The 16163-nt window shown below is 57.5% G+C and overlaps 1 protein-coding gene across 1 annotated transcript in view; it reads left to right on the top strand.

Annotated features, from left to right (window-relative positions):
* The window catches only part of CPNE5 (copine V), a 111502-nt gene that overhangs the window by 74322 nt on the left and 21017 nt on the right, over positions 1–16163 (top strand). The window contains exons 8-10 of the mRNA XM_012646580.1: positions 3698–3801; positions 7367–7471; positions 15270–15311. Of these exons, the coding sequence (XP_012502034.1) occupies positions 3698–3801; positions 7367–7471; positions 15270–15311 (251 nt within the window). The remainder of the gene's footprint in view (positions 1–3697; positions 3802–7366; positions 7472–15269; positions 15312–16163) is intronic.

Raw genomic sequence — 16163 nt, 5'->3', positions numbered from 1 at the left:
CATGCAGAGAGATGCAAATTGAGGCAATCCTGCTGTTTTGGAACTTAATATGTTTTTTTAAAAGATAGGGTGAAAGGCAGAAATTGCAGGAAATTATATACTGCAGGAGCTGCTTTATCTTCTCCGCAGTTGATTCCAGCAATGCTTCTGGTTTGGGAACAGCATTTCACGTGCTCAGAGAGCACACCCTCAGGCTGAAGCCATCAAACGGCTGAACCTCTGACCCTTGGCCAGAATTTGCTGCTCTGCTGTCCTTTGGACCCGTCCATCTTATTGCACTTTCCCAGCCTCTCCTTGGGTTCCTGCGTATATGGAGGGGTTGATCCTGTCACTGACACATTTGAGAGGAGCGGTGGAAGCCTTGTTCCTATGAGTGTCAGCGTAGCTCAGGACCACCTTGCAAAGCACAGGCCCCCGTTACTCAGTCCTCGGCTCAAGGACTTCCCTAAGGCGGGGTACCCATTAGGGAGGAAGCTTGCCTTGGTGACAGCCTAGAAATTTCTCTGAAGGTCTGTCTTGTCCCCCATGGGTTCTACAACGGCACAACAGTACAGATGATCGTAGTGGGCTTTTGGCAAATGTTCCTGGGTCTAGATTATGTTGGGGGAAGATCAGGCTGAGCCACAAAATAAGTCCCCAGCCCCCAGCCACACCTCACTTATCTGCCATCAGTGTGGAATGAGGTGTTGCGCACTGGGGGATTTTTCCAGTTAGCTGAATTTCAGAACCAGTCTGTTTTTTTTGTTTGTTTTTAATTTGAACTAGTTTGCACAGAGGCCTTTCTGAAATGGATTTCACACTTCTCTGACTTCTCAAACTGAGGCAAACAGAACATAATTAAACTTATCTTGATGACTGGAGGTCATCGTTTGGAATCACAGTTATTAATCTTTGGAGCCAGACTGTCTTGTTCCAGTCCCAGCTCTTGTTTTAGCTGTGTGGCTTCGAGCAAGGATGCTAACCTCTCTGTGCCTCAGTTCCTCATCTTTAAAATAGGAATAGTAGCAGTCCCTACCTCATAGGGTTGTTGAGAAGATTAAGTGAATTGATCAATATAAAAATAGTACCTAGCACATATTATGTAGAACCATATTATTGATATATTGCCATTTTCATAGGCAAACAACAGGCTCAAGGAGTAGGTGGCACTCTGCGTCTTAGCTCCTGCTCTGTATCAGGCACCGTGGTCCGAACTTAACCTATGTCGTCTCCTTTGGTCTTCCCAACAGGCTCCCAAGGGGGCATTACCATCCCATTTTGCCGAGCCTCAGAGAGGCTAAGCGGCTTACCCTAAGCTGCCCAGCGGGCAGGTGGCGGAGCTGGGATTCCAGCCAGGTGGTCTTGGCTCCTGGGTGCCGTTCTTTCTGCCCCGCGCTGTGCCGGACAGTAGCCCTCTTGGCAGAGCACTGAGTACCCTGGAAGTTGTGATGGTCTATCAGGTTCTCGCATTTATTTTTGTCTAATATTTCTGCTCCCTTCCCGATCTTACAGCGTTCTGAAGGGTTTTTCCGGGAGGCAAAAATAAGAGCTTTTGCTTGTGGATTTTGTGGCATCTGTTTCAAGCGTATGTGTTTTATAGTCAACTGATGCACGCTGAACACGTCACGTGTGGCTCACCTGTGTTCATTCAGGTGAGAGTGTCGCACGGTTGGTCTCCAGACACGTGAGAGGTCACTGTGATCACACCTGAGCCATGTCCTGGGGAGGCTAGAACGACCCTGGCTTTCCAGGAGTGCCAGCGCCCCCCACAAGGACCGGCTGTTCCAGTGTCCCCAGCTGCTGTCCTGCCCCAGGGCTCTCCGTGCGGCTTCCACACCAAATCCTAAACCGTCCAGCTTTAAAAGGACTGTGGTGGTCATCCCATTCGGCACATCACAGACGAGGAAACTGAGGCTCAGAGCTTGAGTGACATGTGAGGTGGTGGAGGTGGGAGTAGGGCAGGGACAGAGGCCACACACACTGTGAGTGGGGGTGGGGGAGAGGTGTTCAAATAATAGCAATAATAATAGCTCACATGCACACAGCACTTAGTGTGTGCTGTATGCTGTTCTCAGTGCTGTACTCCTATTTTTTTTTTTTGGAGACAAGGTCTCGCTCTGTCACCTCAGCTGGAGTTCAGTGGCGTCATCACAGCTCACAGCAACCTCAAATTCTTGGGCACAGGCGATCCTCCTTCCTCAGCCTCCTGAGCAGCTGGGACTACAGGCATGCGCCACCACCCCAGCTAATTTTTCTATTTTTGTAGAGACGGGGTCTCGCTCTCTCAGGCTGATCTTGAACTCCGAGCTCAAGCCATCCTCCTACCTCGGCGTCCCAGAGCGCTGGGATTACAGGGATGAGCCACTGCGCCTGGCCTGTACTCCTATTTTTATATATTTTTTAAATTTTATTCTCATAAGGCTGTAAGGCGAGCACTGCCATTACACCCATCACGACGAGGAAGCTGAGCACCAAGAGGGCACGAAACTTGCCCCATGTCGCACAGCTAATGAGGCCGGGGCTGAAGCAGGCAGCCTGGCTCCAGCACCCCTATCCTACCCATCACCCCGCCATAACCCACCTCGCAGCCTTTCGACGGTGTCTGTCAGCCTCCTGAGGGGTTGCATACTCATCTCTGCCACCGTGTGTGTCACTCATCTCTAGATACCCCCCAAGAGGAAGCGGGTGGTGTGAGGGAGCTGAGTGACTTCCCCACAGGCCCTGTCCCTCACGAGCTTGGCAGGCCCCGGGGTCTGTCGGGCAGAGCTTTCGAATTGCAGAGGCCACTCTGGGCTGGGTGGAGAGGACCGGGCATCTCTGCCCAGTGCCCTGGTGGCCCAGCAAGCTGAGGGCCTGGAGCCACGTGAGGGGAGGGGTCCAGCCACCTTCGCTAGGGTCCAGACACCTTCCTTGAGCTCTTGGGGTGTGTGGGGGGATGGCTGGGGCAGGGAACTGGTCTGGGGAGTCAGACACTAGGCACTGCTTGGGGAACTTGGGAGCTTCCCCTGCGCTGAGCCTCTGGTCTCTTAGCTGTAAAATGGGCCACGGCCCCCACCCCATCTCTACCCGGAGCATCGGGAGGGCGTCTCGTGCGTTAGTGGCTGTGAAGGTGGTGCTTACCCTGGAGCTCCCTCTAGGAACGAACCACACAAACACGAGAGGGAGCGAGGCGACGCCACGGAACCGGGGCTTTGGGGCAAACGGGAAGCTCACCTTTCTGAGCCACTCAGTAAAACCGTAGTGAAATCATGTGTGTTAATGTTCACGAGGAAGCTACCTGCTTGCAAGTTGCTACATGCCTGTACCCTGCTGACACGTCACACTTGATCTCATTTAGTCCTCATGACAAGCCTAAGAGAGGTATACTATTAATATAATCAGCCCCGTGTTACAGAGGGGAAACTGAGGCTCTGAGAGGTTCCCTACTTGCCCGAGGTCACACGACTAGAAAGCGGCAGAGCTAGGATTCAAACTGGGACAACTCCGGAATCTATCTGCTTCACCCAACAGGTCCGCTAGACCTGCTGGGCGGGGCTGTTTGAGGATGAAATGGCACCCTCCAAAGTGCTCACCCAGGGCCTGGCACTTGGCAGTGCTGGGCAAATGTAGGACGCTGCCCTCCTGACCAGGGTGGTGCCTGGACCCCGGGTTTGCCAGGCCCTGGGGCTGTGTCCACCCCTGTCCTGCCTCACACCCCCTTCTCCCCCGCTCCCACCAGGATGTCGCCACCATGCAGTTCTGTGCCAACAAGCTGGACAAGAAAGATTTCTTTGGGAAATCCGACCCCTTCTTGGTGTTCTACAGAAGCAACGAGGACGGAACGTGAGTTTTCTGGCAACACGTGCGCACTGTGCCTTCTCATCGCCGTCTGTGGCCAGGGATGGACGGGTTGTGGTGACCTGTCAGGCAGGGGGGCTCAGGCCCATCTCCTTCTCCAGAGAGGGCAGGGGCTAGGGCTGCAGTCCAGGGCCTCGGGGTAGTGCCCTGGGCACCTAGATGGGGCCAGTGGGAGTGGGGGCAGCCTCATAAGCTGGCAGTGTCATTCTGGGGGTCTTAGCAACGGTACCAGGTGGTGGGTGCTGGTTGTCAAGGGTGGGGGGTGTGGGCAAAAACAAGGCTAGGACGGGACTGAGGGCCCATGCTCCACGGGACCCTTCATTCTTCACAGATCAGCTCCTGTCCCCCAGCCCAGTCCCCTCTGTCCAAGCCCTCTACACACTGTCACGTCCCGACTACTGCATACCGCGCATGGCCAGTCTGTACCCTTCCCCTGCCTGCCCCCGACGCTGCCACAGGCTTCATTCACAACCGAAGCCCCTGTTTCCTCCTCTCTTCCCCCTAATCCAGAAGCCACCCACGTGACGGAAACGTACACAACACGTTGGCAAATGCAGGTCAGCAATGTATACAGAGAGATTTGGAGTGAAGGTCTGGGGACCTAGGTCCTCCCTACCAACCTGCTGTGTGACCCCGGGCAAGTCATGCTCCCTCTCTGGGCCTGTTTTCTCATCCACCAAATGAACCAGTCGGATTAGGTGGTCCCCAGGGCTCTTTAAGCATCGCAGTTCTGGGAGGCTGTGGCCACTTAGAGGCTGGGATTGTGCAGGAGCGAGGAAGGACGGGGCAGGGAGGTTAATCAGAGAAAGGCTGCCGAGAAGGGAACTTGGAAGCGGATTTTGACAGGGAGGAAGAAAATGAGTCCGTGGGGGGGGTGCGGGGGCGCAGGAAGAATGATGGGCTGGGGAATGTGTGTGCCCAGAGGGCAAGGGCTTCGCCAGATCCTCCGGATTGTGAAATTCTGTGTGTGTGTGTGTGTCTGTGTGTGTGTGTCTCAGGGGTGCAGGGGAGCGGCAGGGAGGGGGTGTGTTTCCTTCAAAGAAAATCTGATTTTTAAACCCGAACGTACAAAACAAGGGAAATTAGGTAGAATCATTTGCATGACAAAAGGATTCTTTGTCTCACCGAAGGACTCCCAGCAGGATTTCTTTAAATAGTTCTGCTGGCTTTGACTTGACTTGCTGTGGGGGCGGGAGAAGGCCCAGTGCGTTCTGGGCGTCCGCACAGGCCCCTCCCGAGAGGCAGAGCCAGGGGCTGGGGGGCGCGTCCGGCTGGCCAGGAGGAGGAGGGGGATTTGGGAGCCAGAGGGGCGCGTTGCAAAGGGTGATTGCCAAAGATTATTCTGGCAGCGTGATGTGTAGGATGGATGGGAAGCGGGCGGGAGAGGGAGAGCCTCGTGACTGACACGGTGAACAGGTGGGAGGTGCCGTGAGCACCGAGCTGCGCGCAGCGGAGATGCAGGGGCAGGAAACGGGGAGGGGCACGGGGGCAAAAGGACAGCGTGAGGACCTCACCGGGCAGGACTTGGGTGGGGATGGAAGTCCTAGTCCCTCTCCTCGCAGTGGAGCCAGGGGAACCCAGAGCGTGGGACGTGTCAAAGGAGCTGGTCAGACCGCCAGTGATGGCGGTCTATTTGGGGGAAGTTCCACTGGAAGCGTGGGCTGGAGCTCCCCAGGGGGTGCACTGGTCCCCCAGGGGGATCCCATGGGGCACTGGAGAAACTGATCTGGAGCCCCCCCAGGAGGCGAGCCGGTGTGCAGGCAGGCACCTGCCAAGGGGCACAGGCTGAACCAGTGAGAACAGAGTGGTCACCGAAGGTTCAAGAGAGAAGAATGGAAGGTTTAGGAGGAGGACAGGAGGAAGGTCAGTGAGGGAACCAGGAGAGTGAACTGTCACACCAGCCACGCGAGGAGGGACAAGGAAAGGGAGCATCCGCAGAGCACCCGCCGTGCTCCTGGAGCTGTGCCTATTGGCTTAGAAGACCTGGCCAAGAAGCTGGGCTGTCAAGGGAGAGGAGAGAGAGGGAGAAGTCGGGGGTTCAAGAGCCGGGGTGCCCAGCACAGCTCCCGTGCAATACGATCCTCCCTCCCTCTGCCACCCGGTCCTGCTCCTCATATCCCTCTGGCCAGCCGCCCCAGCCTCCTTTTCCTGCCCCGGCATGGGCGGCTGTGGGCCCTCCTGCCCCATCCCCATTCCTGTCCTTGCCACCAGCTCTGGGGTGTGTGGGGAGGTCTCCTACGTGCATCTCCATACTCCAGTGGGTGGGCGGGAAGGAGAGAGAAGAGAAACGCTGAGCCATGGTGACAGGAATGACATTTTGACTTGAAAATTGCCAGAGAAGAAATGGCACCGGCTGTGTGGGCGTGGGCGGGGCCCGGGCTCTTACTTGGTGACCTTTCCAAGCCAGGCTGTAGCTGGGGCGGGTGCTGGGAAATCTCAGACCGAGGCCCCTGCCCCCAGCCCAGCCCTGCTCCCGGCTGCCTATCCATGTGGCAGGCCTGGCTTCCGGGATGGGTCCAGCCAGGCCTGGCATCGGGAGTGGGCAGGGACGCTGGATTGGGGCCCAGCTGGGACAAGCCAATGACGGACTCTCAGTTTGCAAAGCGGGCTCCTGGACTCAGACTGGAAACGCTGCAAGGGTCTTCGAGATCATCTAAGCCAGGGGCTTTAATTTCATTGGATCGAAATGAAATGAAAGCTATGGGAACTCTCCCTTGAGGAACACATTTATTCATTGGTTCGCTTAAACAAAATCACTGAATACCTGCTAAGTGCCAGGCTCTGTTCTAGGTACTAGGGACATGCCAGTGATGGATGAAAATCCTTGCTCTTACGGAACTTGCATTTTAGTGACTGATCATAAGCAGAATAAATAAGGAAAAACATAGACTGTCAAAATGTCAAATGCTGACAAATGAAAATGGAAAAAAAGCGTGCACAGAGACCAGGAGACGTGAGAGTCAGGGGACCGGCGGGTTGTGAATTTCAGATACGACGGGAGGTTTCATGGAGACGACATTTGACCTGAAGGCAGTGAGGGGTGAACTGCGAAGTCCTGGGAATGAGGGAGAGAATATTCTAGGCTCGGGAACGGAGGCACATGCAACTCATACACCCAATTGCACCTACGGTTTCAGGGGTTCGCAGCCCCCTAAGTGCGTCCACACATCCTCCCTCGGTCTCGGATGGAGAACCCGCGGTAGAGGCTGACTCCCGGGCTTTACAGGCGAGGAAGTGGCGGCTGAGAGAGGGAAGGGCTTGCTCAGGGTCACGCAGAGTTGGCCCCAGAGCAGGGGCTAGAATCCAGGTCTCCCGACACTTACCCCAGGACCCGTCCCCGCTGTGCAGGGGCCCCCTGGTACCGGAGCCCTTTCTGTAGCATCGCTAGCAAACGGCTGTCTAGTCCAGCCTGGCTGCTGCTAGTGACAGGCAGCTCATCCCCTTTGGAAGCCGTAGTTGCTCCTGTCCGGGGAGCAGGGATGTTGCCCAGCTGTCTCCTCTGTGACCCGCGCTCGCAACTGACAGCCTTTGCCTCTCGTCTCTTCACCAGGTTCACCATCTGCCACAAGACCGAGGTGGTGAAGAACACCCTGAACCCTGTCTGGCAGACCTTCTCCATCCCCGTGCGAGCCCTCTGCAATGGGGACTATGATCGGTGAGATGGGAGAACGCCCCTGTTTGCCTTCTACACCCGTGCGCTCCCCAGCAGGGTGAGGGAGGCCCGTCCATATGGTCGCGGTTGGTGCCATCAGCACAAGCGGGGCCTCCTGGAGTCGTGCAGCCGGCGCCCTGCGCAGGGTGGGGCTTGGTGAGCCTCCGCCTCCTCCCGCACAGCTGCAGGGCCCTCCCCTCCCCACCCTGCACCCTGCCCCCTACTTCCTCCCTGGCGTCCCTGACGGTGGGAAACTCCCAAGGCTGAGGGGGTGGGTGTACCTGGGATTCCGGGGAAACCCAGATGGGTGTCAGGGTGCCCGGCGTGGAGCGCAGCAGCTTGTCTTTTCCTTGTTCCCGGTGCAGGGGCCGATGGCAGCAGGTGGGGGCGGGGGGTTGATGCAGCGGAGGCAGCCCGTCCCCACCAGCCCCAACTCCCGGCCAGTGGCCTCTGGGGAGTCGGGATCCCAGGGATACTCGCGCCGTCGATGAGGGTGGAGGGTGGGTGCAAAGAGCCTACTCTTACTACGTGTGAGCTGTCATCATCATCGTCGTTGGCGTGTAGATTGTTGAGCATAGACACCAGATACCTGGTTTCTAACCCTGGCTTTGTGGCTAAAAAGCACCGTCACCCTGGGCAAGCTTTGACTTGTCTGACCCTTGGCTTCCTTACTTGGCAAACAGGTATTAAGACACCCGCCTACTCATAGGGCTGCTTCGATGCTCACGTGACACAACCTACACAAGGGCCGCTAGTACGCACGAAATACCAAACTCGGCATCTTGTTCACAAACGTGCATCGAAGCCCTGTTGTGTGCCGGGCGCTGCGCTAGAAGCTGGGAAGTCAGCAGGGAGCACACTCGCGATCTGCTCCCTGCGCCCAACCGTGGAGTTCACGTGCCGGTCGGGGAGGCAGGCGTTAATCCCATAACCACACGAAGAAACGTACAATTACACACTGTGCGTGCTGGGGAGACGGCGCCGTGTGAGCCAGGAGCTGTGCAGCCGTGTCGGTCTGTGCTAAGTCGCGGGAACCCATCCCGGCTTCCTGCAGCTCTGCCGGGTGAGCTGGCGGGGGCTCACGGGCAGGGCCGTCGGGCAGCCTTGAGGAGGCCGGGCCTGTGCTGGCCACTCCGACGGGAGCACTGGGGCGTCAGAACAGACACCCCGCGTGTCCCTCCGAGGAAACCCTCAGGCTGCCAGTCTGAGACGTGAGGTGGCCCCTTTTCCTGCCTCTTGGCTGGGATGGAGAAGCCGCAGTCTGTTCTATGGTGGCCACGGGGCACCTGCCCCGTGCCCGGCACTGTGCCGCTGCCTGTGCAGCGTGCAAAGGAACGTGGCGCGCTTCCATCTTCAGGGAGCTTGCAGCCTGACCGCAGGGAGCTCAGATGTGCACGTGTGTCTTAGGTAGCTAAATAATGTGCAAAACAAGGCTGGGGACAAAGATGGGCATTCCAGTCAAACCAGCCCCGTTACGTGCCCAGCTGGTCCTGGGGTTTCTGGAGTGGGTGAGGGGCAGGAAGACAGTCCGGTTGGAGCAGTCCTGTCTAGGCGAGGGGCTCCTGGGGGCAGGGCCTGGGAAGTGGGTTGGGATGGAGTGAGGGAGAGGAGACAGGAGGAAACTGCAGGGAGAGGATGTGGATGAGCGTGGCAGTTCAAGTCTCACCGGGTGGAAGGCATTGGGGATCCCTGGAACCACTGCCCTGAGGTTGCTGGGGGCCCAGCTGACACCCCACAACGCTGCATCTCTGGAGGGGCCCCCAGGTCCTCAGAACAGAGCATTGTCGGGGACGGTGAAAGTGGGCAGTGGGTTTCAGAGGCCTGGCCCCCCGACTGGGCCACGAGAGGAGGCGGGTATGCGGGGGAGGGGTGCAGGTGGGCAGGGAACCCTGGCAGGCTCCTCTCCCTCCAGGATGCTGGCAGCCCGGGCCTCCTCCAGGGCCAGGAGCAGATAGACTGTGCGTGACTGACAGTGGTGTTAATTGAGGGGCCAGGCGTGTCATGCTGGCTCCGTGAGCGGGCAGGCCTGCACCCCCGCCCCCAGCCCTCGTATAACCCACGCACCCAACAGCCACTCAGGAGGTGCCAGCGTTGGGAGGCCTCCAGGGCAGGAAGGGGAGGGCCCTGTGCAGGAAAATGAGGCCACTGTCCCTCTCCTTCCCAGGCTTGGAGCCTCACAGAACATAGTGTGACGCAGCAGCCCTGTCTTCTAAGCCAGGCACCGGGCACCGTGTTGGGTGCCGTGGGGACAGATTGAGCTCAGGCCCTCCCTCCTAGGTTGCACCCAGGCCAGTGGGGAGACGGACAGGTCATAACAGCAGCACATGGCCCTGCTCTAAGTGCTTTATGCATAGGAACTAGTTTGGTCCTCCCAACCATCAGCCTCCTTGGTCCTCCTTGGAAGGAGGCACTAACGCCATCCACATAGTACAGATAAGGAAACTGAGGCCCAAAGAGAGTAGATAACTTGCCCAGTGTCTTACCGCCAGCTGATGGTAGAACCAGGATTTGGACCCCAGCAGGCCAGCTCGAGATTCTATGTTCCTAACCCCTTTGCCCTGTTGCCAAATAGCCAAGGCGTGGCATGGCAGGGCTGCGTCTGGGGTGCATTTGGGGAGCACCTTGCTCGGGGGCTGGGGCGAGTCTGCTTTGGGGTTGGAGGTGGGGAAGGCTCTTGGAGTTGGTTTTAGTCCCGAAAGCCCTAAAAGTCCTTCTGGCTTTAACCTCCAATGATTCAGAGAGCAGGAGAGAGAACTGCCAGAGGAAGACCCAGAAGACCTTGATATCTGCCTAGATGTGGGAGTGAGAGAGACAGAGGTAGTGGTTTGGGGCTTGGGGGGCTGAGGAGGTGGGACCACCAACAGAGGTGGAGATGGGACTGGGAGCCAGGATCTTATTCACAGATTTGTGTCGTGCAGTTTTCTTTCACAGTCTACGTGCAGCCCATTTTTTAAAAATTACCCTTCTTAAATTATAACAATTATGTTTGTTGTTTGCAAATGGGCTGCTGCTATTGGGAGGGTTGGGGCAGCAGAGGTGAACGTGGCTTTAGCCACGTCGGGAGCGGGCGGCCGTGGGCCAGGCACAGCCGGAGCAAGAGGAGGACGGAGGTCTGGGAGTCCCCAGGAGGGGCAGGCAGAGGTCGGGGATGCCACAGGTCGGGGCAAGAGAGAAGATGAGATGGTGGGAGAGAGAGGAGGGGACCCAAGAGAGGAGAAGTCAGACAGAAGTATCGACTGCTGTTGTGAGAAGAGGTCCAGGGACCTGCTGAGAAAGGGCGGTTTTGTTGGAATGGTGGGTGTAGAAACCAATCACTCTTATTAAAATTATCGAGTATTTAGGACATGGGCCAAGCTGTGTCCTCATCAGTTGAAATGCATTATCTAACTTTGTGGACTTAAATTTCACAATAACCTTAGGAGGTGGGGACTAGTGCAGTGCCCATTTTACAGATGGGGAAATGGAGAAGCAGAGATTATATAACTTGCCAGAGCAAGGAGGAGGTACATTTCTCTTCTGCAGAAGTTGCCCCTGGGCTGGCCTTCTGGTCTGGGGTCCCCCCGCCTTTGCTGTGTCTCCAGTCCAAACAAGGCCAAACCCGAGGGACCCAGCCGAGCAGAGCTGGAGTTAGAGGAAATGGCGTCAGGGTCAGAGCCAGTGCAGCCCTCCCGTGGGGTGAAATGGGGGTGACGACAAGAAGCCCTCCCACTGCCTTCCCAGAATTCAGCCTACTTTCTTCTTGGACGTCGTGTCCCTGTTAAACCAAAGTTGTCTGGGTCGGGCTGCGGCCGCTCACTCACAGCTCGGTGTTGAATGAGTAGATTTTAGGAGGGTGTTGAGGGTACAGAGTCCTCACCTGGAGTGGAAAGAGGATTCACCACAGCTTCACGCCTCTGTCTGGCACGCCGGATGCACGATCCGCCTCTCCTCTGCATCCCGCCACACGCGGAGCACCCGGGAGGGCCAGGCACTTCCACACGTATGACCCGGAGGAGGGTGTCACATCATTCCAGGTTTGCACACACAGAAGCCCAGACTCAGGAGGTAGAGTCACTGCAGTATAGCCCGAGGGCGCACGGTGCCAGCTGGGGGGCTGGGATGCCAGGCTCACTGCCTGCCCCAGGAGAGGCCCTGACTCTGCGCTTCCGCCCCGAAGCCTCTCAGTGTTGGACTGACTCAGTCAGTGTGGGGCAAACCCCGTGGGGCCCGCTGCCTCAGGACTTGTAAGCAGCAGGGAAACGTCCCGTTCCTCGCCTGGGAGCGGCTCGTTAGGAGGCAGACCCGGCAGCTCCGGCTCAGAGGAGGCTACAGACAGTGCTGGGTGGGGTGCAGGGAGGGCAGCCTGCGTCTTTGCCCGCGCCCCTCACCCCTGCTCGCCTGCCGAGCTCACACACACCTGGCTCTGTCATTCCGGCCCTAGGTGTCCAGAGGCCCAGGACACTGGCTACTGGCGTCGCCACTGAACCACGGAGCAGCTGTGTGATTCAGGGAAAGCCACCTACTCTGCGCCTCCTTTTGTGATTTTGTGGAACCAGGATATTGTTACCAACTTGTAGCCCATTTCACAAAGTTGTTAGGAGCCCTCAGTGAGCCAACAGACGTTTATGCAGCCCCTAAAATTGCTAGGCATTGTTCTAGAAGCTGAAGATACGGCAGTAAACTAAACAAACAGAAATCCCTGGCCTGACGGAGCTGCCGTTTTCTTGGTGCATGGGAAGTGTTTGGGAGACGGGCGCTTGGGAAAAGGAGTTGGGTGTTTATTTTACTGTTAATTTTAAAAATTTTTTTCTCTTTCAGTACCAACTTTCCCAGAATTGAGTGTTTTAGACAGAACAGAACACATGTCAAATACTGACTGTGTGAATAAGGGGTGATACAGTTTGCTTCCACGGTAGCCCCAGAGTGGGTGTGATTATCCTGTTCTAGAGAGGAGTGGAGTCTCCGAGTGCTAAGCGAGTTGCTGAGGGCCACACACCCAGTGCCTGGGAGAGCTGGCCTGCCACCCCGGCTGCTCACCCAGGGCCTGGGGTCTTCCCTGTCCCCTCGCTGTCTCCCAGATTAGAGCCTTTTTATGCCACATAAGATGTTTATTTTGTGGGCTGCAGAGGCCTATTTCATTGTCGCACACCCAGGAGCCCATTCTCTTAGGGGCTGTCCCCAGAAGTCACAGTCGGCCTGACACAGCCTTTGTTGGGCCTGTGCTAAGGGCTTGGGAGCCAAGGCCTGCAGGCCCCACGTGGTGACCTGTCCGCCCAGCCAGGGCTGGCGGCAGCAGAACTGTAAATGGAGGAGTCAGAGCCATGCCTGGCTTCTCCCCACTGCCTTCCCCTCTCTCTGGGTACCACCCCTGTCCCCTCCTTCTCCCCTAGGGCTGTAGGTTGCAGCCTCTGAGCTGGTCTGACTCCCAGGTTGCAGCTGTCCCTGGGGTCTCGAATGCGCCCGGGTGAGTTTGCACAGCAGTCTCACACTCCGTGGCCCCAACCTTGGTTGCAAGTTCAGATCCCTGGGGAGCTTTTAACAAGCGCTGTGCCCAGGCTATACCCCAGACCAACTGATTCTGAATCTTGGGTGAGGCATCAGCATGAGTATTTCTAAAGCTCCCCAGGGGGTTCCAAAACGCAACCAAGTTTGAAAACCAGTGCTCTGGTCCAGTCAGTGGCTCTGGCTGCAGAGGCCTATGTCAGAATCAGTCAGGGAACTTGTCAAAGCCACCCATGCCTGAGTCCTCTCCAGGCCAGTTAAATCAGGCCCTCTGGCTGTGGGATTAACAAAAATCCCCCTGGTGATTTTGTGGCTATCCAGGGCTATCATCATGACGTGGGCCCTCCTACAGCCTCCGAGCACATGGTGGTCAACGATCTAGTCACCTGAGGGGCTGGTGTGGTGGTCGGAGAGGTACCCCTTGCCGTGGTCTCTGAAGGTCCCCTGCAGGGCTGGAGGGCTCTGGGGAAGGGCTGGGAGGCTGGCGAGCGGGGACGGAGAGACTTCAGCTTTGTGGGATGGTGGCTGTAGTCAGGGACTTGGTCCTGTCCTGGCTCAGACTCTCACCAGCTATGTGACTCTGGGCAAGTCACCGAAGGCCTTTAGGGCTCAGTTTCCCCGGCTGAAAGTGAGGGGTGGAGGGCATCGCTCGAGAACAGACGCCGCGCAGTCACCAGGGAATCGTCGAAAACAGATTCCTGGGCCCTGCCCCAGAGCTGCGAGGACTGGGCCTGGGAGTGTGCCCGAAAAGCCCCCTGGTGGTCATTCTGCCACGCAGCCAGGCTTAGATGCCACTGAGGTCACCTCCAGCCTTGTCGTTCCAGGAATTGGGGGTTGCTGAGCCCAGGTACCTAGGCTCAGGTGTCCCCTGATTTAAGAAGGTTTCATATGGAAGAGTACCTGAGCGCGGCCAAACGATGGCGAGAAGGAGGCGTTTTTGCAGACACCCTCCAGTGTGGCGGGCAGGCCTTGCTGGCGTGTCTCTGCAGCTGTTCTGCAAGGCCATCACTATCCCTGCCTTAAAATGGTGGTTCTTGGCTCCCGGAGGTAAAGTGACGTCCCCAGGTCCCACAGCGAGGGCCCAGCGTCTGAGCCAAGGGACGTCCGGCTCCATGTCCCAGCCTCATTCCCCTCTTTCCAGCCCTTCTTCACGGGCTTAGATTTTTTTTCTTTCCACAATAATCCATGTCAAAGAAACATAGGTTTTTGTTCTTCACAGAATTTTAAAGGATTCCTTTAAATGGTGGGCTTCTGTGCCTGCCCCGTTTTACAGGAGTGCTAGTTTACAAAAATCTGGTCTGTGCACGACCTACCTACCGGGCCTTCCTTCATTCCAGAGCAGTTTCTGCCCTGCTGTGGGTAAATCTGTCCCCTGCCCCTCCTGTCCCGAGGAGGCCTATCTGTAGGGAGACAGCGCCTCCTTCTGGGGGTCACAGAACCCGAAGGCCCACTGCTTGCGGAGTCCAGATGGGCCATGGCCATGGGCGAGATGATGGGATGTTAGCAGAAGACAGGCCCAGGCAGCTGCCTCTGTGCACCCCATTTAGAACTGAAGGCCGAGACCCCGGCTCCCCAGGCTTCTCTCACCGCCCCAGCCCCTGACCTTGCTGTGGGACCCTGGCAGCTCCCCTGTCCCTGGGCCTCCCCCGAGGACCGAGCAGCTGGCACCAAGGGTTAACCGCAACCCTCCACCTCCCTCCTCCCGGCTCTGGTCCGCTAGCCTGTTACCATGGGAACGTGGCTAAAAATAAAATGGGCTCTCAAAGCCCAGCCCCATGCATAGGAGTCAAAACAAACTAATTAAAGCAGCCAGGCTAAAATGTGAAGATAATTACACCCTCACTCAGGAGCCAGTCGTGGGGATGGAAAAGCTCAGCAGGCCGTCCCGGACGTGCAGGGCCGGCTCCCACGCTGCAGCCCCTCAGGCCCAGGTCCCAGCACAGTCTGCTGCCCCTCCCGAGAGGAGCCCATCCTGCTCGGGCCTGAGCCTCCCACCGTCAGCGCTCCTCCCTGGGAGGTCCACGGCATGGCTTCTTGCCGGGCTGTGCCCCGTCGGGGTGGCCAAGAAGGTGGGGTGAACTGAAGTCCGAGGCTGTTTTTTTCCACATCGTCCTCAAAATTCTGAGAAGTCCCTCCATAGCTCTGGGCTGCCTCTGTTCCTAAGACCTTTGCTAAAGATAGTTCCTTTGTTTCTTGGGCTGCCACCTCCCCACCCAGGGCCCTGGAGCCTGGAGGGTGTCCTTGCGTCCCCTTCTGGTCCAGGAGCAGGAGGAGGGCTCCATCCTCAGGCCCCTCCCACCCAGGGCCCTTTGTCTTACAGGACCATCAAGGTGGAGGTGTACGACTGGGACCGGGATGGCAGGTAAGCGGCCAGAGGGCACGAAGTGAGAAGGTGGGTGGGGATGGGGCAGCCACTGGGGAGGGGTTGAGCCCTGCCCTCACGTGGAGAGGACTGTGCCCGGGCCCCCAGCGATGGAAGCTCTGGGGGTGAGGGAGCCCGGGTTTTCCCGTGGGAGGGGTCTGCTGCCACGGTGGCGCATCCCCGCCCAGCTCCGCTGAGGCACCAGGGATGTCCTGCAGGATGCGGCGTGAGAGGCTCACAAGGTTTCCTTCCCCCAAATAGCTGCCCAGTGGCCAGCTATGCCTGTAATCTCACCGTGTTCGGCAGAATTTAGGACTTTCTGAAGTACGAATGTTCTAGGGCTCGCATGCTAGCATGTGTGGACACATTCTCTGTGTGAGGCCTGGGGCTAAGCATTGTGGGGTGACTGAGGTGCAAAAGATGAGCTCAGCCCTCAGAGACTCCCTAAAACCCAGTGGGGAGGCTGATAGACCATACGTAGCCCTTGGCTCGCCGGAGGAGCTGTTTGCAGAGAGCCAGGACCGGGGGAACGGGCTGCGGGAAGGGTGAGCGTTGAAGTGTGTGAGTGGACTCGGGCTCGAGACAGTGCCCGAGTGGGACTGTGTCTGGCTGGCGGGGCTTTGGGAGGCCAGCGCTGTCCCCTTCTGCAGACCTCAGTGCCCCCAAGGAGCGAGTGCTGCTGGGAATTCACAGACAAGGACAAGAGCAGGCCTCTTGAAGCTTTAGTCCAGAACCTTCTCTGGCTCCTTCTTGTCTGTCGAGCCCAGTCAAATATGTCCCCCTGACTTTTATGACCTCTCCATTCTGTGGCACTACCAAGGAAGGATGTAGGGGACTTCACAGTCCCCTAAT

This window comes from Propithecus coquereli, unplaced genomic scaffold, assembly GCF_000956105.1.
Source record: "Propithecus coquereli isolate 6110/MARCELLA unplaced genomic scaffold, Pcoq_1.0 Scaffold248, whole genome shotgun sequence".
Taxonomy (NCBI): Eukaryota; Metazoa; Chordata; class Mammalia; order Primates; family Indriidae; genus Propithecus; species Propithecus coquereli.
This window is presented reverse-complemented; position numbering and strand designations above follow the sequence as displayed.